This window comes from Electrona antarctica, assembly GCF_951216825.1.
Source record: "Electrona antarctica genome assembly, chromosome: 19".
Lineage (NCBI taxonomy): Eukaryota > Metazoa > Chordata > Actinopteri > Myctophiformes > Myctophidae > Electrona > Electrona antarctica.
In genome coordinates, this window is record NC_136800.1 from 2,574,558 (window position 1) to 2,597,630 (window position 23,073).

At 42.2% G+C, this 23,073-nt stretch overlaps 1 protein-coding gene across 1 annotated transcript in view; it reads right to left on the reverse strand.

The window, feature by feature from the left end:
- Positions 1-10,847: 10,847 nt before the first annotated feature.
- klhl14 (kelch-like family member 14) overlaps positions 10,848-23,073 on the reverse strand; it is a gene marked incomplete at its 5' end in the record, with an annotated part of 31,344 nt that continues 19,118 nt past the window's right edge. The window contains 3 exons of the mRNA XM_079530148.1: positions 10,848-11,036; positions 11,890-12,047; positions 18,329-18,487. Coding sequence (XP_079386274.1) covers positions 10,896-11,036; positions 11,890-12,047; positions 18,329-18,487 — 458 coding nt within the window. The 3' untranslated portion in view covers positions 10,848-10,895. The remainder of the gene's footprint in view (positions 11,037-11,889; positions 12,048-18,328; positions 18,488-23,073) is intronic.

Here is a 23,073-nt window from a genome sequence, read left to right on the forward strand (position 1 = left end):
ATCCATTCAGCTATGGCTGGCACCCCTCAATTCACCCCTCAATTCACTATTCGAATGTATCTGGCCGGTCCATCTCGAGCAGTTGGGTAAAGATTCACCTGAATTCACCTCATTCTATCAATTGTTGTATGCTGTGGCTATTGTGGTTCGGTTCCCCTGCACTGTCGACTAGCCCATACCAAATGGAGGGAATCGAGAATTCACAAGAAAGGAGATATTGAATGGAGGAGCCACATTGACAGAGTATACATGCATTCATTATAAATATATATTTTGCTGGTTGGTAGTTCCGTTCATGTTCAGAGTGAAACTCAACTTTAAAGCTGTCGTCCTTGATGGCTGCCCTTGTCAGCAGGACTTATTTTAATAGAAGGATATCGAGCACACATTTTTGTGGATGCACAAAACAAAACAAAAAAACAGCTTAGTTGTGATGCAGGCATCACCTGACACCTATACAGCAGCCTATATGGATCAATGTTGTTCCTCACTATTTTTGCCATGCTGTTGCTAATATGAGTTTTTGTGTGTGTGTGTGTGTGTGTGTGTGTGTGTGTGTGTGTGTGTGTGTGTGTGTGTGTGTGTGTGTGTGTGTGTGTGTGTGTGTGTGTGTGTGTGTGTGTGTGTGTGTGTGTGTGCGCGCGCGCGTGTGTGTGTGGTGTGTGTATCACACGGCCACACGGCCACACAGCCAACTCAAGGTACGGCCACGGAGCCGACTTGGGGACCCAACGCAGCTCCTCCAAGGAAAACAAACAAATGAACGGAGCTGAATGTGAATCCCCCCCACCGCCCACCCCTTTTTTCCCTCACTGTATATGTGTCTTTTCCCTTTTTACCTACATTATGATGAATTCCTGTTCTGTTCTTTGTCTATATAGAAGTGTCTATTTGTACGTCTCTAAATGTTTTTGATGAATTGAACATGGTGGACCCTATTGGAAACAAGTGTAATGCTTAATTGGGTCGTCCACTCACAGTTAACAGCCTTTGTATTGAGTTTGTGCTTGAAATGTACTGTAATTCTGCAAACTGTTAATAAATATTTCAATCAATCAATCAATATGGGGGGTGTGGGGGAAGGGGGGGGGGGGGGGGGGTGACAAGGCTGCAAAGCAGGAGTTTTAACACAAGCCGGTCTGAATCAGAGGAAACATGGCCATTTCCATTGAGCTGGAGCTGAAAGGATGGTGACAGAGAGTGGGAGAGCTGAGGCAATGACAGTGACTCACACACATCAGCAACAGGATGCTTAAGACCAGCAAAGAACACAGTATACATGTCTATTTCTGCCTTAACCTGCTACATTGCCTCGGAAACCCAGACGTTTTTTTTGACAATGAATGGGGAATTTCCGTCATCTGAGGATGAGCAAATCGGCTATTTTGTCAAATTCCCATTGACAATGAATGGAGAATTTACATCATATGTATCTGAGCAAATCGACATGTTACGTCATGATGATAAGGGCGAGCAAAGCTGCTATTTTTGTCCTACACATTCCCATTGACAATGAATGGAGAATTGACGTCATGTGTTGTACCGTACGATGATAAGAGCGCCCCTCACTTCACATGGGTGTGATTCTTATTTCTACTCGGAAGAGACAATCTGAAGCAGACATAAGGCTAAGAGGTAAATGCACACTCTGGATTTAGGTGCAAGGATGTGGCTATATGCCCCCTATATTATCAGTGGTCAGAAGATATATTTCAGTGCACTATTTAGCATCCCAAAGGCACTTGAATCAACACACCTGGAAACACAACACCATATACAGAAATGTCACTGAGACAGATGGATTCCTGAATAGGTCACTGCTGTCTGACAATTGAATGACCATGAACAGTTGGCATGACAGACAGTTCTATAGGTTAACTTATGCTCTGCCTATACCTCTTAACATTAGCCTACACAGTAGGCTATATACAGTTGGGCGTTAGCCTATTCTTTCATTTATAATCCATATTCAAATTAACAGTAGGCTAACGTTACTGTCAATTGCCAAATACATATAACATAATACATATATAATCATCGAAGTTGGATTTTCCCCTCTGCCGTCTTGCAAAAATGTATGTCCATCAACAGAAACAGTGTGTGGGAGTCAGACCCCCTATAGCTGCACCTAATTTGTTGCGTGTCAACAAACTCAAATATATCTGACTCCTAGGTATTTTATTTATTTAATTTTTAGCTGTTTGATTTCACTAAAGACAGTTCTGTTTCACCATGCAGCGCGCCCAACCAATTAAACGAATAACATCCCCTATCAGACGAGACAATTACGATCAAACAAACGTGCAAAAAAAAAAAAAAGCTCTCTCTGGGGAACAAAATTAATGGAGCGTAAAGTCAAAACGCCAATTAGGTATATTGAAAAAATAAATAATGAATCAATTTGCCAATTTTGTTTTACCTCGGAGTGATGCGCCTTTCTCCTCCATCATTTCGAAATGGATCGAACCGCGATCAAATGGACACATTCAGCCTCTCGTTCCAAGTTTAGTGATTTGAATGAATTCCTTGAGTGATGATTTCCGCTGTATGGCCAGGGCTAAATATAGGAGCAGGTGGCTCGGAGCCAAGCAAGGAGTCTAGCGGCGATGAACGAAAATATGGAGAAGAAAGATGATGGATTTAGAGGCGTGTATCTAGTTGGGTATTGGTATATAAAAAAAGTGGATTACTTTATATGTTTCAACTTCATTTGACAGACAGACAGTAGCCAACGTACTGTTATCCATTCCTTACGGTACCTTATTATAGTCATACTCGGTCGCCATGCACCACCCATTAAGGTCTCTGTCTCTCCAGAAAGGCGAGAAGTTCTTGTTCGTAATGTATGTGTTTTTGTAATCAAATTGATTAAGAATGTTCTACACTAGAGTCGGGGGTTGACGCCACCGTCAGTAGGGGGGGAAAAGTCATTAACGGGAAACAGATGGCTAGATTCGCCACTAGATGGTGGACTAGGCTACCTGAGCCACTGAGGTGTATGTCACAAAGTCGATTCTACTCACTCAATGCCTCGCAGATCATGAGACGAAATAATGTAGGCCTGGCTGTCGTCTGCCATTGATAGTAGGCCTATTTAAAAATGACCAATAATAGTCTATAACTGAGTCGAAGTTCATACAGCCCTGCCTCCGACTAGTCACCGGTCCGGACTTATTTGAAGATGGGGATCGAGTCAGAGAGAGTTATAGAACCACTTTTCAACCCATCTTCATAATAAAAAAAAGCACAATTTCTTGTCGTGTCTCATGGGAGGGCTGTGGGGGGGCAGTTCAGAAACCCATCCACCAGTGACATCATGATCGTTAGGCAGATTTATTTTTAAACAGGGGTCTTATCGTCTTATCGTCGTACATCATCATGACGTAAAATTCACTGTCTATTTGCTCAGACACTCGACGTAAAATTCCCCATTCATTGTCAATGGGAATTAAATTGTTGTGTAGGAGTGGTGCAACAACTCCTATAGACAGCTATGTGTGTCTCTGGCTGGCTGGCTGTGTCCGAGCACACAATAAAGTTGGTTTTCACAACCAACTGTCACTGTTGCGCAGCCTAACACACACATATTAACTGTATGATTTGGGGTGTTACAGTACAGTACAGTACAGTACAGTACAGTACAGTACAGTACAGTACAGTACAGTACAGTACAGTACAGGGACCCCCTGGAGACCCCCACATGGTGACTCTGTAATTTCTCAACCATTTCAGATGTGGGGTGGCTTGTCGTAACCGGGCCGACACCCTGGGCACATTCCTGTGGGTCTGGAACTTCCGCGGACCCCCCGGGGACCCCCACACAGAGTTCACCACTCACTTCACACAGGTGTGATTTTTTATTAATGTGAGATTGATGGCTTCCATTTTCGCATTGCAACTTTTCAGGAATAGAAAGCCTGCCGTTTCTATTAGTTTCGATCCCTAATCGATGACGCATGGTGGACAGGTAGGCCTATTTGCTATTTTATCATGATCAGAGGACCAATTATATGAAGATGGGTTGAAAAGTGGTGAAGTGGTCCTTTAAGAATTCAGAATCTCAACAAAAGAGCTTTAGTCCTTAGGCCGGGTGAGATATCGTTGCCCTAAAAAGGGACAAGACATATGTGGTATAATTTTGTTCGTCTGACATCCAGGAGTGCTAAATTGTGTGATAGCAGTTTCAGAAGGGCAGCTGAATATGATTTTAGGGGTATAATCTGATTATGCAAAACCATATAATTCATTGTTATCTAAACTCCAAAATTATTCACTTTTATGCACATTTCTGATGTTTGTACCATGGATGGGCATGGCCAACATCATAATAGAACAACAGACATGCTGAATTATACTTCTTGTAGCCATACCGGGAAAATCCACAATTAGGCCTTATTATCGGTTATTGTTGCCATAAAAAGGGACAAAGCGACAATGTGATTTTTGTATTGCTACATGTCTGTAGTTTATGAAATGATGTGATAGCAATGTCAAAATGGCAGCTGATTACTTGTTTTTGGCCCTTATATCTGATGATGAAAAAAAAATGGTATATAGTGAAAGGCATAACTCAACGACTAATGGGCCGATTTGGATGATTCTGACATCAAAGTATACATTTATGGGGTGCTGAGTTGATTTAAGAGGTGACTGAAGCAATTCAAGTTCAGGGTCATGTGTCAAAGGTCAATGTCAAGGTCATTTTGGAGCCAAAATGTCCTATAATACTACACATGTCTTGGATTGGTTTTGATCACGTTTTCTCCTGTCTACCTCTGATTCGGAAGCCGTAGATTAACGTTGCACAGGTTGTGGAAGAGCGCCCTCTATCGTAAACACTGAAAACACCAAATTACGTCTATAGATGTCAATGGCTGTATTGAACTATGTAACTTCTTCCTCATCAGAACTGTCCTGTTGGCCCAGGCGGTGGCGTAACCGTCTGGGCACCCGACTGGTAATCCAGTCGCAGTGTGCCGCGGGTTCGACTCCCGAGCCCGACACGGCCTTTACTGCATGTCTTCCCCCATCTCTCTCCCGTTTCCTGTCAGCCTACTGTCTGTCCCTTCAAAAATCAATAAAAGGCGTAAGCCGCAAAAAAAATATCTTAAAAAAAAAAGAAGAAAAAAAAAAAGAACTGTCCTGTTCAACTGTAGGCATTGAATCTTCCTCAGGTGCTTGGTTTGTACAGTTCTGGAGTTTGCAGAGGTCTGTACATCTCAAACCATTGCTGAGACAACTGCAGTTAGGAAGCTTGCATACTTGTGCACATTTACAGGCCAAACACTCAAGGACTACATCTGGTGCATGGGCTGTGCGCATCCACTGAATTGCTAACTCTCCACCATCAACAGTTGTCCATCCACTCTGTATGGGATCTGGTGCAGATGGGTGAGTCTGCAGAGAGCATCTCCATATTCTAGTCTGGTAATTGGCACGGAGGGCATGGAGAAATAGACATTATCTACATGGTGGGGGTTGACTGGAACAACTCCCCTCTCCTGGCACAGAAAAGATGGTAGCGGATCTCGTTCACGTCACTGGAGGTGGTCCCAGACAGGTACCAGCTACAAGTGAACTGCTGCAGTCGGTCAAATAGCTCTGTTGAAACATCCCAAGTCTGGCCAAGTTGTTTGAATGTCTCTTGAAAATCAGGGTTTTTCTTCAATAACCTCAGTGCATTCAGATTCCCATGACCAGCAAAGGCACTCACAATGTCACATCCTGTAAATATGTGACAGACTCTCACACTGTGTGTGTGTGTGTGTGTGTGTGTGTGTGTGTGTGTGTGTGTGTGTGTGTGTGTGTGTGTGTGTGTGTGTGTGTGTGTGTGTGTGTGTGTGTGTGTGTGTGTGTGTGTGTGTGTACGACGTGTGTGTGCTTATCTCTAAGTTAAGTCTAGTTGCGTTTATTACATGTTTTCATGAGTTGCGTTGTGTGCTGGGGTACAACCTTGAGTTTGAGAGTTCCTGACTCTTCAAAGTAATGACTAAATGGTTTCTACATCCTCATAAACCCATAAAAAGACGTATCATTCAGAAGTTTAAGATGTACCCTGTTTCAGAGAGGCAGGTATTGTGGATTTTCCCGGTATGGCTACAAGAAGTATAATTCAGCATGTCTGTTGTTCTATTATGATGTTGGCCATGCCCATCCATGGTACAAACATCAGAAATGTGCATAAAAGTGAATAATTTTGGAGTTTAGATAACAATGAATTATTATGGATTTGCATAATCAGATTATACCCCTAAAATCATATTCAGCTGCCCTTCTGAAACTGCTATCACACAATTTAGCACTCCTGGATGTCAGACAAACAAAATGATACCACCTATGTCTTGTCCCTTTTTAGGGCAACGATATCCGATAATAAGGCCTCTAATTAAGGACTACTTGGCTGTAGAGCCCAAGGCCTATAGGCCTATACTTGGCTGTAGAGCCCAAGGCCTATAGGCCTATACTTGGGTGTAGAGCCCAAGGCCTATAGGCCTATACTTGGGTGCTACTGGTTGCTGAGGAAGTTCAGACATGTGATCAAAATAACTGCAATCCAAACGTTCGCTGAGTTCATACTAAATTATTTATTATCTGACCAAAAGTCCTATAGCCTACTTTGTTCTAGATACAAAATAAATATAATAACAAACCGTGTCCGTCAAACGCACAGGATATACAGAACAAATTCACAGTCAAAAACTAGTTTACCTCTGCCACTAGCAACACCTGCGCCTGATTAGGGCAGGAGTTAAATACCCTCCCACCATGTAACCATGGCATCCTTGATTGGCAAATTGACAATGAATCATAGAAACAATATGGTGCTCAAATGGCTCTTACACTGGCTTTTAAAAAACATAGCCTAGTGACAGAAAATAGGTTGACAGTGGGCGGCCTCAGGTCATCATATTAGGCTATTTGAGAGGCAGAAGACCAAGCTGATCTCCATCTCCAGTTCTTTTAACAGAAGAAAATACAATTTCAGGTCCCAATGCCAAAAGGATAGCACCGAAAAAAGACCTTGCGGTCTTGTTTCCATTCGGGTCCCATGCATTCATTCACTACATAATGATGACAATAATCGAGATATCTCAAAAACATGATAACTATGTACAGGTGGAAGTACCAAAACATCTAAATACAAATAAATCACTCGGAGGGGGGTATAGGGAGGTTGGGCAGTCATCTTCTCTCCTTTTGACCCACTGACATTGATAGGTGATTTTTCAGAGCGGTTTTAAAGGAAGCCAGTGATGTGTTTGTTTTGAGGGAAGGGGGCAGGGCATTCCACACCTGAGTGGCAGTGCTGTGGAAAGTGAATTTACCCATATTTGTTCTATATGTGGGTGCATGGCACCAGATCATTATTTATACTCCCTCTAGTGTTGTGGCTGTGAGAGTTGCTCACCTTTGTGAAGTAATCAGTTAAGTAAATGGGGACTGAGGGCACAGAGGGCAGGGCTGAATTTACAATTTTGAATGTCAGCCCCATTTTCAACTGCTTGACTCTGTCTTCTACCCGGAGCCATCCTATGCCATCAAAATGTGTTGCATAAAGGTGGGTCATGGGCCCTAGGCCTAGAAGGAGTCGGATTAGTTTTTTCTGGGAGGTTTGAAGCTTAATTTCTTGTGACATTGAAATGTTCGAGAACCAGGAGGTACAGGCGTAGTCAAATATGGGCTGCATATTTATATATGAATACACAAGTGAAATCGGAAGTGACAAAAGTGCAGACAAAATTGTGGAACTGGAACAATTTAAGCTGATGAATCCTACTCTTTCCTGATTGGCTGCAATTTGCAACCCACCTGAAATTGTATTTTCAGTTAGTTAAAGTCCTACTATTTGTCACATATACATTGCTGCAATGACCCATCTCTTGCCATGCAGCCGACCATGCCGCACTCGGCAATCATTTGTAGTTGATCTACCCCCCCCCCCAATCCAACCTTTGAGTGCCAAGCAGGGAGGCATTGGGTCCCATTTTTACATTCTTTGGTATAACCCGGCCGGGATCGAACCCTGACTTCCCTGTATCAGGGTGGACAGAGCTGGTCAGTTTATTAATGAGCTGGAGAGATGGGGAGACCCCTCTTACTGAACAAGCACTCTATTAGCATTCATTACTGTCTGAAAAAAGGTTTCACTTTTTCAAGAGGAAAAATTGAAAAAGAAAACATTAAAACCTCTCTAACTACAAACACCATACACGGCCCTTGTTCTGCTCTCTGCACTTTTCTTGCAGCTGCTGGCGGATGGTAAAGATCATGTCACGCGTGCCTCTGCCTGCACAGAAAGCACTTGGGATTCAGGGACAACATTCCCAGCTACATGGCTGATGAGTCGGTTGAGGATGATTCTCACTATAGGATCTTTCCTGCGATGGTCATCAGGAGGGCTATACCACGATGGTTATCGCAGGATGCCCTGTCCCCTGTCCTCTTGTATAGGTATCTTGGTGGACTTCATCGTTCTGCCAGATTACCTGGTAGGCACTAGGCCTACAGGAACGTTAGCTTCTCAGTGCCATACCAGATTGAACTGATTTTGATTTTGTATAAACTAATTCAGCCGGGGACCCCCTGGAACCCCTTGCCTGGCTGGAACCCACTCAAAAATTCCATTTTGGGGCCTGGGCCGGCCGAGCGGTTCAGGCACCATAGGCTGGTAATCCAGCCTGACAGCGTGTCGCTGAGTCGGTTCGAGTCCCGATCCCGACGACCTTTGCTGCGTGTCTTCCCCCATCTCTCTCAAACTACTGTAGTCTATCAATAAATTGACTGTACATATTTAAATATTGTTACTGTATTTCCTGTATTTTTGCTGTATTTGCTTTTGTTTGTTGTTTTTTGACTTGATGTATTTTTTCTTTGTTTTGTTTTCACACTGCTCTGTGCAGCACTTTGGAACATTGTTTTAAAAAGGTGCTATATAAATAAAATTCATTATCATTATCATTAATACAGGCAAAAAGCCCAAAAAATATCTTTTTTTTAAAAAGGCACTTTGAGAACCACTGATGTATACATGTATGTATGGCACTCACAGAAGGGCAATTCTTGTAATTTAGAAGGAACATTCCATTTATGTATAGATAGATATGTTTGATTCAAGGCGAGTTTTCAGAGTACTTCTGTTTCGTCTAATCAGTCGACTGTCAATGGCTGTGACCACGTACAATCATACATAGTCATATAGATCATCTGATTTGCAACCTCTGTTAAGTAGTCAAGTCATTCATTTCCTGAATATTGAAGTGCAGGAAAAAAAGTAGAGGAGGGTTTTGTAATCATCAAGAGTCAATTTATTTTCATATTCTAAAATGCAAAGGACATAACAGGATTTGAGAATAAATCCAAGGTTGAGTGCACAAAAATGTTTCACTGCAAGCGATTATTTACAAGAATGAAAATCAACAAACTTTACAGAATTCACCAGGTACTGCACCAATATTCAACTTTTGTGAACCTATCAGCACCGTATAGACTATACAGTGGAGTTGAACTGTAATGAAGATTTTCTTTTTCTAAACCAAAAGAACATCAACAGTTTTAAGGGAATTGAAATTTACTATTAGTGCATTATGCACCACAGTATGCATTTTTCTTCATACCTTAAAAGGGCTTAACAAAAGAAGAATCCAAATTATTTTGATATATAGCCAATCTGTATGCTCACAACACGCCACAGTGGAGTGCATTGTGAGTATGGCAAAATCATTGAACATTTTCCCCCTCCCCCCCCCCCCCCCTCACACTGTCCGCCAGAGTTAAAGTTAAAGTGGTTAATCTTTAACATATAAAAGAGAACAAATCAAAACAATGCCTATACTTCATCAATTGGCACTTTTCCTCAGCTGTGCTACCCATTACCCGTGCAAGCAGTGAATAATTTGATTGTACCATTACTTTTTGTACCACATTTACCATAGTGCCGTCGTTTAAATATTCAGAATAAATGTTCATTCTGCACATTGTCTTCTTGCTCACATAGCATAAATAATACGTCACAGACATCAGTTCTGGCAATATTTGGGCTTTCAAGCAGATACACCGTAAGGAAATCTCTGTTCATACAGAAACAAAACTTGTCGCAGAGTGATATGCACAAACTCTTACCCCCATCAGCTTATTCACCTCACTATGACTCTTAAAACTCTTACATTTACAGAAAAAGCTCTCTGGATGTTTCACTGTACTTGTTGTAATCACACAAATGTTCTAGAGAGGAAGACTATAGTAGAATAGTTGCATATCGACCTGACCAGGGGACACAGCAGGATATCGGCAGAATCCTGCATAATAATTATAATAATAATAATAATAAAAAAAAGAATGACAAGGAATATACAATTTGATCATTATTATTCATGTTAATTCAACCTGCCATGGTTTTACTTTGTCCCATTCAAGTTTGGGACCCGCCTTCCCCCGATAGTCAGTCCTTGAAACAACACTGCATTTTGCTTTGATTGATGCCTCTAATAGTTACAAGATACAATGGATTTGAAAGCTATTAATTCTGTTCCAACACTATGCGTGCTATAGAAGAGAAGCCAAAAAACACTTACTACCAATTGAAACAAAGTCTTGATATGAAAGTGACCATCCCGCAAAAGTTCAACACACATTTGAGTTTAAATACATGAATCACATTGATTTCGTTTCAAACCTTCAGTAGGCAAATAACGAAAGTGCTCTTGTCAAACCTGTAAAAAAATAATTTATACACGTCGCCCCCCCACCCCACCCCACCCCCACCCCTGCCTGGCTGTGTGATTGGAGGGTTCGTCACAAAATCATTCACAATTGTTTCACTTTAGCGGCGGTCACTGGTCAGCCATCCACTCGCTGTGCCACTCCTCTGTGTCGCCGCCTGTCGTTCTGGTTAGTTGTCATTTGTTAAACGGGAGGCAGGCGGGCAGTATGACGGTGGAACAGGCGGGGCCTGCTAAAGGCTCTGCAGCCTCTCCCTCCAGCTCTGTCCACGAGCCTTTCTCTGGGCTGTAGCAGATGGTCGAAGACTTGTAGGCCCCCTAAAAACAATCATTTGGAGTCGTCACTCTATGAATCGTCCGCACCGCCGTTGTTTTGATCATTTCAGCGTACAGAATAAAATACTAATGTGACTGTACAGAGGAGACAGCCAAGTGTGTCGGGCGGAAACCTTGTGTTGGCTAAAACTTTTCAGGAACGAGGAAAAAAATAGCCTGTGTTCACATGGATCCAATGTAGTTATTTATTTAGTCACAAGATCTTGTAGTTTTCATGGGTTAATAATTTATAAAAACCCACAGACAGACTTCACCGCTTTCAACCTGGCATCCCGTTTTTGGGCATGTCAACATGTTCAAATATATAGCGAATATAACAGATCTACTACAAGCTTGTAGAGCAGCTGTTCTCATTGCTATCATACTAACTAAGGCAGGCATTCATAAAAAGATGAAATATGGAGCCACAAGGTTTCTGAGCAACAGCAACGATAGATAATAATTTGAGATGTCCCGATACTGTATCGGTATCGGAAAAGTATCGGTATCGGCCCTTATTTGTCATATCGGGTCATATCGGTATCGGCGAATATGCCAGTCTAACCACCGATCCGACACAGGGGTAAGGGGTTGACACTACAGGTAAATAAAATGTTGGGGCATGTGGAGTTTGCTTTCGAGTTGCCCAAACTGCAAGTGCACATTTGAGTGAGGAGTCTGCTGTAAACACAACACGAGATATATAGCTAGATAGCTATAAACACAACACGAGATCACAACACTGGTATCGGTATTCGGTATCGGCTAAAACACAGAAATTGTGGTATCGGGGTCGGATCGGGAACGAAAGAAGTGTATCGGGACATCCCTAATAATTACGAGTGTGGGACCTTACCATGCTCCAGCTATAGCCCCCCACTAAAAAGATGCTGTCGTCCAGAATGGTACAGCCGGGTCCACTGCGGCCTTCCAGTATAGGGGTCTGGAGGATGTTCCACTGGTCTGCCTTAGGGTCATAGCACTCTACCAGCATCACGTCTAAGTGGGAGAACCCTAGGAGAAACGGTGGGGAGGAAGACAAAAAGAGAAAACCCTTATTGCTATAAGATACTGTACATGTAGCCTGGAACTCACCTATGCTTTTTATGGCATAGGCAGCTCCCGGCGGCAGAAACTATGCGCAGCTGCTAGACATGAGACTAATTAATTAGAGCGACAGAGAGAGAGAGAGGAGTGTGTGTGTTAATTTAACAAAGGTGCAGACGATCAGAAATCAGCAGAGAGTGAGTGTTGTTTGTGCTACTCTATGCCGAATTGAAGTGGACTCGGAACCAGACTTTTTTTTTCTCCCTGGAAATAAAAATGTCTGGGTTTCCGAGGCTACTGTACATGTGCTTGTGTCCTTTCAATCTGCTACAACCAGAAAAAAGACCAGGAACTAGAAAAGTGTGGTTGCCGCAAACGCTTACATAGGCCCCTCCCACCAATTTTGCTAGCCAATTACAATGTCAAATCACACCTGTGATTATATGGATGGAAGTAATTCGGAGGGGATTTATCCCACAAAAATCATGTTTTTGCAACAAACGGTAAAATTTTTTGCATTTACGGCGCCCCCTATGGAATTGCTTTTGGCTCTGTGTTGATGCCATCACCCAGGACATGTGATTCAAATTTGGGGTGGATTGGACGTTTGGTTCATGATTTGTGGCATTTTTTGTAAAATAGGCCCCGCCCACTAACTTCGGACGACGATTAAGGCCGAGCGATACGGACAAAAACATTTCTAAAATTCAGATTTTTTTTAAACGCAATCGGATAGGTCCAGAGATAATGTGTACTGATTTCTGTGAGATTCGGCCAAAATCTGTAGGTTTAGGAAAAAATGGCGGAAAGTCTATCCTGACGGAAATGGACGTGGCCTATATAGGGAGATGCGCCATGACCCAAGGAATCCAGGGACCTACGGTTCAAGAGTTATAAGCCAAAACGTAAGGTGGGCTGTTATAGCGCCACCATGAGGCCGACCGATATAATCACAAGTTAATTAATTTTAGTAATTATTATGAACCTCCCCTCCAAGTTTTGTAACTATAGCGCTTACGGTCTCTGAGGAAAAAATACTTGAACGTGAATTTTTGCATTTTCCCATTCATGTCAATGGGGAAATTTAATGCACGAATAAATTAATATCAATTAAACTATACAACATTTCTCTTAGCAATGAGCAAGCACACGATTCCCGATGAAGCCGGTCGATTTGACACATGGCTCAAGTGCGTACAGTCAAAACTGTGGGAGGAGTAGTGCGGTAAAGTTTAGGGTTGCTCTAGTCAAATAATAGTGTTACAATCACAATAGTCTGGTTGTTAGGGCAACCACACTAACTAGAAAAAGTGCTGTTCTCCACCAGGTCAGGAACATTTGTGATGTTTGGAAAGAAATATGTCTACTGGTGGGGCTATAATAAGGCAATGTTATAAGGATGGCATTAATTCTTCCTCAACGTAGTGGAAATGTGCGTGCAAAGTTTCACAGCAATTGGATGCTGTGTTCTTCATTTGAGGCATTTTGTTAAAAATGGGCCACACCTATAAAAAATCACACAGATCCGCCTTGATCACATGACTATAAAGATCATGTACCGATTCTGATTTGCGTGATATTTGGATAAAATCGTAAGGAAAAAATGTGTTTCATATATGTCGGCCTCTTGGTGGCGCTATAAAAGGCACATTCGAAATAAGCAGGTCAGATATTTGCAAACTTTTTGATCACATGACTATAGAGATCATGTGGACCATTTGCGTGAAATTTGGATCAAATCTGAAGGAGGATTACAAAAATGTGTTTTACATAAGTCAGCCTCCTGATGGCGCTATAAAAGGCAGATGTAGGGAGTGCGAATACAAAGTTTTACACAGATCGGTGCAGTTACAGCCGGTCAAAACACAAATTGGCCTGTTATAGCGCCACCATGAGGCTGATTTAAAAATCACACCTGCAATGTGCCTTGGAGTCAAGCACAGTTGTTGACTTAAACACAGGGTTGTAATTAGTGTGGTTGCCCTAAAGGGCAACCAGACTATTGTAATTGTAACACTTTATTAGTGTGGTTGCCCTAAAGGGCAACCAGACTATTGTAATTGTAACACTTTATTATTTTTATTATTTTACTAGAGTAAGACAAAGTTTGTCCCACTACTAGTCCCACAGTTTTGACTGTACGCACTTGAGCCATATGTCAAATTGACTGTAAAAATCGGGAATCGTGTGCTTGCTCGTTTCTAAGAGAAATGTTGTATAGTTTAATTGATATTAATTTATTAGTGAATTAAATGTCCCCATTGACATGAATGGGAAAATGCGAAAAATCACGTTCAAGTATTTTTTCCTCGGAGACCGTAAGGGCTATAGTTACAAAACTTGGAGGGATAATTCGTAATACTTACTAAAATTAATTAACTTATAATTATATCGGTCGGCCTCATGGTGGCGCTATAACAGCCCACTATACGTGTTGGCTTATAAGTCTTGAACCGTAGGTCGTAAATTCAAAATTCCTTTCTCCCTGTATTCCTTGGGCCATGACGCATCTCCCCATATAGGCCACGCCCATTTGCGTCATGATAGATCTTCCGCCATTTTGAATTTTCTCCAAAACACACTTTTTGCTCCTCCTCCTACAGATTTTGTCAAAATCTCACAAAAATGTGTACACATGATCTCTGGACCTTTCCGATGAAGACACCACAGGCGGAATTTTGATCGTGCGTATCGTTCGGCCGTAATCAACTTCTGAAGTTAGTGGAATGGGCCTATTTTAGAAAAAATGCCTAAAATCCCGAACGAAATGTCCGATCCATCCCAAATTTGAATCACATGTCGCGGGTGGTTAAATCAACCAAGTACCAAAAGCAATTCCATTTTCATCCATAGGGGGCGCCGCAAATGCGAGAAATGTAACCGTTTGTCGCAAAAACATGATTTTTGGGGGATAAATCCCCTCCGAATTACTTACGCATGATCGCAGGGGTGACGCGACATTGTAATTGGCTGGCAATATCAGTGGGAGGGGCATATGTGAGCCACTGCGGCAACCACACTTTGCAATTTTTTAAAATTGCGACCTTTCTAGTTATTCTTTCTATAGTAACCCTAAATTTCAAACTACTACTCCTCCCACAATTTTGACTGTACGCACTTGAGCCCTATGTCAAATTGACCGGAAAAATCGGGAATCGATAGCTTGTACTTTGTTAAGAGAAATGTTCTATAGTTTAATTGATATGAATTTATTAGTGATTTAAATTTCCCCATTGACATGAATGGGAAAGTGCGAAAAATCACATTCAAGTATTTTTTCCTCAGAGACTGTAAGGGCTATAGTTACAAAACTTGGAGGGATAATTCGTAATACTTACTAAAATTAATTAACTTATAATGTTATCGGTCGGCCTCATGGTGGCGCTATAACAGCCCACTTTACGTTTTGGCTTATAACTCTTGAACCGTAGGTCGTAAAATCAAAATTATGTTTTCCCTGGATTCCTTGGGTCATGACGCATCTCCCCATATAGGCCACGCCCATTTGCGTCATGATAGATTTTCCGCCATTTTGAATTTTCTCCAAAACACACTTTTGGCTCCTCCTCCTACAGATTTTGTCCAAATCTCACAAAAATCGGCACACATGATCTCCAGACCTATCCGATTAAAACACCAACTGCAGAATTTTGATAGTGCGTATCGTTCGGCTGTAATCGTCGTCCGAAGATAGTAGGAGGGGCCTATTTTACAAAAAATGCCATAAATCACGAACGGAATGTCCAATCCATCCCAAATTTGAATCACATGTTGCGGGTCGTTGAATCAACCAACTACCAAAAGCAATTCTATTTTTATCCATAGGGGGCGCCGCGAATGCGAAAAATCTAACCATTTGTAGCCAAAACATGGTTTTTGGGGGCATAAATCCCTTACAATACTTACACATGATCACATGTGTGACTTGAAATTGTAATTGGCTAGCAATATCAGTGGGAGGGGCATATGTAAGCCACTGCGGCAACCACACTTTGCAATTTTTTAAAATTGCGACCTTTCTAGTTTTTTATACTGGAGTAACCCTTTTTTTGAAACGCTACTCCTCCCACAGTTTTAACTGTACGCACTTGACCCATATGTCAAATTGACCGGAAAAATCGGAAATGGTGTGCTTGCTCATTGCTAAGAGAAATATTGTATAGTTTAATTGATATGAATTTATTAGTGATTTAAATTTACCCATTGACATGAATGGGAAAGTGCAAAAAATAACATTCAAGTATTTTTTCCTCGGAGACTGTAAGGGCTATAGTTACAAAACTTGGAGGGTAGGTTTATAATAATTACTAAAATTAATTAACTTATAATGTTATCGGTCGGCCTCATGGTGGCGCTATAACAGCCCACTTTACGTTTTGGCTTATAACTCTTGAACCGTAGGTCGTAAAATCAAAATTATTTTTTCCCTGGATTCCTTGGGTCATGACGCATCTCCCCATATAGGCCACGCCCATTTGCGTCATGATAGATTTTCCGCCATTTTGAATTTTCTCCAAAACACACTTTTTGCTCCTCCTCCTACAGATTTTGTCCAAATATCACAAAAATCGGCACACATGATCTCCGGACCCATCCGATTAAAACACCAACTGCAGAATTTTGGTAGTGCGTATCGTTCGGCCGTAATCGTCGTCCGAAGATAGTAGGAGGGGCCTATTTCACAAAAAATGCCATAAATCACGAACGGAATGTCCAATCCATCCCAAATTTGAATCACATGTCGCGGGTGGTTGAATCAACCAAGTACCAAAATCAATTCCATTTTCATCCATAGGGGGCGCCGCAAATGCGAGAAATGTAACCGTTTGTCGCAAAAACATGATTTTTGGGAGACAATTCCCCTCCGAATTACTTACGCATGATCGCAGGGGTGACGTGACATTGTAATTGGCTGGCAATATCAGTGGGAGGGGCATATGTAAGCCACTGCGGCAACCACACTTTGCAATTTTTTAAAATTGCGACCTTTCTAGTTACCCCTCCTTCCGTGTGTGTGTGTGTGTGTGTGTGTGTGTGTGTGTGTGTGTGTGTGTGTGTGTGTAATCAGCTTCAGTGGTCAATGGGTCAGTGTGTGTGTGTGTGTGTGTGTGTGTGTGTGTGTGTGTGTGTGTGTGTGTGTGTGTGTGTGTGTGTGTGTGTGTGTGTGTGTGAGGCTTCGTACACACATAAAGAACGAATGTGCTGTGCTCTGCCTGTGTTTGATGGCCGCCTCAATGCTTTTCCAATGGAAGTCACATGGTTTGACCAAACATTTTTGTTTGGTGCGGGGGACGGGGGCAATCAAACACAAGTGTTTGGTCAAACCATGTGACTTCCATTGGAAAAGCATTGAGGCGGCCATGAAACACAGGCAGAGCACAGAACAGTTGTTCTTTATGTGCATGTGTACGAAGCCTAAACAGACAGACGTACAGACACACACGGCCAGTCATTGGAGTGGTTAGGCACCACCTTCCTCGGCCTAGTGGGAATGTGCCTGCGAAATTTCATAGAAATCGCACGTTGTGTTCATGATTTGAGGCATTTTGTTCAAAACCGACAAATCCTGCAAAGTTGGAAGGCAATCTCTTAGCCAATCAGGATGGATTATGGAAGATCAGACAGATACGTGTTGATCACATGACTATAGAGATAGTTGTGTACTGATTTGCGCGATGTATCATAATGGATATAATCTGTACTAGGCTTTAGTTTACATATTGGGTGACCCAAAAGCAGGCTGCCCATTCTGATTATGTGGATTTCATCCTGACTGCTATCATGATTGGTTCTGATGAGGGCAGAGGTTCGGAATTGGCATCCAGGTAGTGAGGGCTCCATTTCCGTCACCTCTAAACCCCTTATCCCTTTTTTTGAAAAACATTTTTGAATAGTTCAACTAGCCAATCTACATTGACACGTTGTGAGCTTGTAGACTGGCCATTTTAACTGTTTTACAAAAAGGCAAAGAAGTTTAGGGATAAGGGGTTTAGCGGTGACGAAAATGGAGCCCTGCATGTGCACAGCTACTGGGCCAACGGTGACGGAGATTAGCTGTACACGGACGGGTGGACACGCGGACGAACGGATGTACGGACAGGGTGAAAAACATACTCTGCACCCCAATTCAATGAAAACCTGTCGGTCTAACATTGGCCATCACCGTCTTTCAATGATGGCGGCCATTGCTTTTATATATGATTCCACTGTTTTTCTACACAGTAGCTGAGAGAAACACTCGTCCTTACCTTTCAAATGGTTTCCCCCGATAGCATAGAGACGGTCATTCATGCCAGCTAGGGCATGAATGGCACGCTTTGTGTTCATATCCTGTTTCCTGGCCCACACGTCCATTATGGGGTCATAGCAGTAGAGCCAGGACACATACTCCCCATTGTGCACTCCACCTGCAACGAGTACACAGTAAAATCCTCCGCGTTAGTGTAACTTTTAAGAGTATCAAAATGGACACACTTCTACACTCTTTACTATAAAGATAGCATAATGCTGTTATCACTCGAATGGAAACACAGGCTGTTACCGTACAACTGTAGGTGTAGCAAAGCAAACTAATACTTCTAATTGGGGTTGTCCCGATCGGATCGGGAGATCGGAAATCGGCTCCGATCACATGATTTTCAAAAGATCGGAATCGGGGAGAAAAAGATCCGATTTTTAATTGTCAATTTTAATTTCTAATGTAAATCTCAAAGAAAGATGTATAAGCAATGAGATTTTGTAAAAATACTGTTGTGTTTATGCTAGTCGTTTTCCTTCTGGTCCCAGTCAGAGATCATCAAACAAAGACTAGTCACACTCAGAGGTGTGAAAGACACCTATTATGAAAACAAAGGAAAAGCGACCCCCGCTATGCATGATGTCATAGGTGTCTGTAGTACTCTCTCTGAATGAGAGAGATACTCTTTAAGAGTTTTAACTTGACTTCAGCTCTATAAGCTGTAGAAATGCCCTTGAACAAGGCATCAACCACTACGATGAAATGTGTTCTATGAGCAGGGCCTGGCTGGAAACAAGTTCTTGAGCTTAGCCCAGATACCCTGGGTAAATATAGATTTCATTTCATTTCATTTCAGAACTGTATTCACTCTAATTAACCAATATACATCATTATTTTGCTATGATTCCATGCTTTCATAGAAAGGGAAAAAAAACACATTTTAATAAAAGTAAAGTCACATTTGCCTTTCAATAATTGAAAGGCTTATAGAGAGATGACTTCCGCACACCCGGTAGGTTTGGAGCAGGTGCGATGATGACGAGGCATATACAATGTTGAAGGAGGGACACCCGCACACTGCCACTTACTGGTTTCAGAGAGTTATAATTGAAAGGCAACACAACAGACTACACTAGAGTGAAATACATTAGGATATTTGTTATTGTGATATGGCTTAAGTGTTGTGTAAAAATATAAAGATCGGATCGGGAAAGATCGGGAAAAATCTAATGATCGGAATCGGATCGGGAGCAAATAAACGTGATTGGGACATCCCTACTTCTAATTGATCAATAATACGGAGGTCTGTCATATTAAAGAAAGACGTTTACAGGACGTTGATTTAGCCCTCTGACAGGTGTAAAGGTATCCTTACAGTTTCATTTATAGCGAGATATCTGCCACTGTAAAGGCAAATGTCACTGCAGGATATTCTTGCATTTCTTGAAACGTTGCTTACCTAGAGAGTATTTTGAGATTACAGCCAGTAAGTACTCTGTTTATGATCAGTCCAGATTTATAGCCATAACTAAAGGCCTATTCATAGTCTGGATTTTCGGAGCTGAAATAACGTTGAGTGGTGGTGAGTAAAAACAGAGAGAAGGGCTGGAGCAGTGGCGGTGGTTTGCTCTTCACCGTGGCTCGTGACGTCATGTTGTAGTTGGGTGGTCACCTAACCACCGAAAATCCAGACTATGTATGAGCCTTTACAGTTTCATTTATAGCGAGATATCTGCCACTTTGAAGGGAAATGTCACTGCAGGATATTCTTGCATTTCTTGAAACGTTGCTTACTTAGAGAGTTTTTTGAGCTTACAGCCAGTAAGTACTCTGTTTATGATCAGTCCAGACTGATCAGACTGATACTGTACATGCTCCAACTTCCTGCTTTACAAATTGAAGCACTTCAACCGAGGTGAGAAAAAAAGAAGCGCAAGCGTCTGATCAAACAATAATCCAACATAAAAATCATTATATATAATATTCATAGATTGTGTGACTGTGTGACTGTGGCTGCTTTTACATAGGACGCACTAAGCGCAGACTAAAAGACAGACTGGCAGAACACCAGTACGCAATGCGAACTGTGAATAAAGGACCCTGCACACTGGACGCGTTTTTCGGATTTCTAGCGGCGTTTCTCCGAAAAACGCAACCACCTTAACCCTGATTACCCCATGGCTGCACACTACAAAGAGGCTCATCACACCAATCCAAGCTCTTTAAAATGATTGCTATAGAAATCATCCCTAAAACTGTGAGAGGTGGTGAAATCGGGGAGAAACCTTCTGGATTGTAACCCTTAAACTTAAAGCCACAAACTTCCCAGGTCTCAATGATGAAATCGATTTTTCTCCATTTTTCTAAGGTCTTCCTTCCTCTTCTTTTTCATTTTTTTTTGTTTATTATTATTATTTTTTTTCATTTTTCTATATTTGTATTGGTCATGTATTTTTTATATTGTGGACATAATTATATTGTTGTATGACATTGATTGGTCTGACATTAATTGTTCTGCAAGTGTTTTCAACCATGATTGTTAGTTATCCTGTGGTCACTATAAATTGTCATGTTGTACTTATAACTATGGGACCCTGACGAAGCCTTGACAGCCGAAACGCGTTGGTCGTTTTTTTAATGCTCTTGTCCGAGCTGATGCCATTTAAATAAAGGCCTTTTATACCTGATATACAACAGAGTGCCTTGGACCTCCTTTCGTTTCTCCATTATTGGACCCTCGCCAACGAGCACCTGTTTACAGTTTTTGAGTGGTGTAAACCACTCCTACAACTGGCTTTGTTAGTTTACGTGTCTGTCTGTCTGTCTGTCCGTACCAAAAAAAATTAGCATGGTTGCTATGGTCACCCAGTTCACACACGGGTGTGATTTCATTACGTCAGACATTACGTCAGACCACAGCTGATCAGTCTATATAAGACCTTACACCACTCAGTTCACACGGGTGTGATTTTTATAACCACACGGACCACGGCAGTGCTTCTTCCTCTTTGTATTCGACATAAAAACCATTGGTTTGTAACAGCTAGAAGGTAAAATTGTTCTTCATTTTTACAAAATGAACGGTGGAGGTGCAGTATACGTGTTATTGGGGCAGCGGTGGCTTAAAGGTTAGAGGAGCACATTTGTGACCAAAAGGTATCCGGTTCGATCCCCCGGACCGGCAGGACAAATCTGGGGAGGGGAAGTGAATGGCCACCACTCACTCCTCCCCCAGCACCGCTGAAGTGTCCTTGAGGCGTTATTATGTATCCCACCGCAGTTCTAGGAAAGCCCTGCTGTGATTGGCCAGTAGTCGTTGTGATTGACAGTTCTCGTTTTTGCGACCAGTCATTAGTCCTACAACTACAACCTATCTCAAACCCTCACCCTAAACCTAACCTCCCACGGGGCAGCACACCTAAACCTAACCTTAACCCATGTCTAACCAATGACTAGTCTAAACTAAGTATGCACCCCCCCTAAACCTAACCCGAACGGCCTAACCTCAGTAAAACGATGCCTTCCCGGGAGCCAATCAGACACATGGTGAGGTGGGTCTACCCTAGAACGTTGGTGGGATTCATAATCACGCGTCCTTGAGCAAGGCACTGAGCTGCTCAGTGGCCAACAGTCTAGGGCCTGACTCACACCTTCGCAACAGATTGATGTATAGCTGCTGCATGAGACGTATTGACTGATGCAAGCTCACAATGCATTTCCAATGGGAGTCACATGGTTTGACACAACATTTGTGTTGTACGAGGGGGTGGGGGGCAGTCGAAACACAGCCGAAAGCCGTACAACACAAATGTTGTGTCAAACCATGTGACTTCCATTGGAAATGCATTGCGAGCTTGCATCAGTAAACAAGTCTCATGCATCTAGCATCCAACAATGTTGTATGCTAGATGCGAAGGTGTGAGTCAGGCCTAAGACTGCTGAAAAAGAGCACTGGTGGTGCTCAGCCTACCTACGTACACTGGGTAAATTGAAGGTTTCATTTTTGAGTGGTGCAAACCACTCCAACAACCAGCTTTGTCTGTACCCGTGTACCCGTGTATGTACCCGTGTACCTGTACGTGGCCCCACGCACAGGTGAGCATGGTTGCTATGGTTAGTGTGTGACTAGGCTTGGGCGATATAGATTTTTTGATATCGGTATTGATAACGTGAATAATACCGCGATAATCGGTATTATCGGTTTTATTAATAAAACATTAATATATCACACTGACGGGCTGAATTTCCCCTCTCCTCTCCTCTCCAGTCAAAATTTCCCCTCCTCTCCTCTCCTCTCCTATCCTCTCCAGTCAAAATTTCCTCTCCTCTCCTATCCTCTCCTCCAGTCAAAATTTCCCCTCCCCTCCCCTCCCCTCCCCTCCCCTCCCCTCTCCTCTCCTCTCATATTTGCATGACGGTAAAATTACGATATTAGTATTATGACGGTATTCGGTATTATTTATATACTCCGCGATATTACCGGTATTCGGTATTATTTATATACTCTGCGATATTACCGGTATTGATTTAAAATATCGCGGTAAACGGTAATATCGGTATATTGCCCAAGCCTATGTGTGACGTCACTGCACCACTCAGTTCACACGGGTGTGATTTTTTTAAATGTATATTACAATCAGTGTTGTTTTTGGCAGGAAATGTTGATTTTAGTTTTAGTCATAGTATCTTGAATAGCTTCCGTTTAGTTTTAGTCATAGTATCTTGAATAGCTTCCGTTTAGTTTTAGTCATAGTA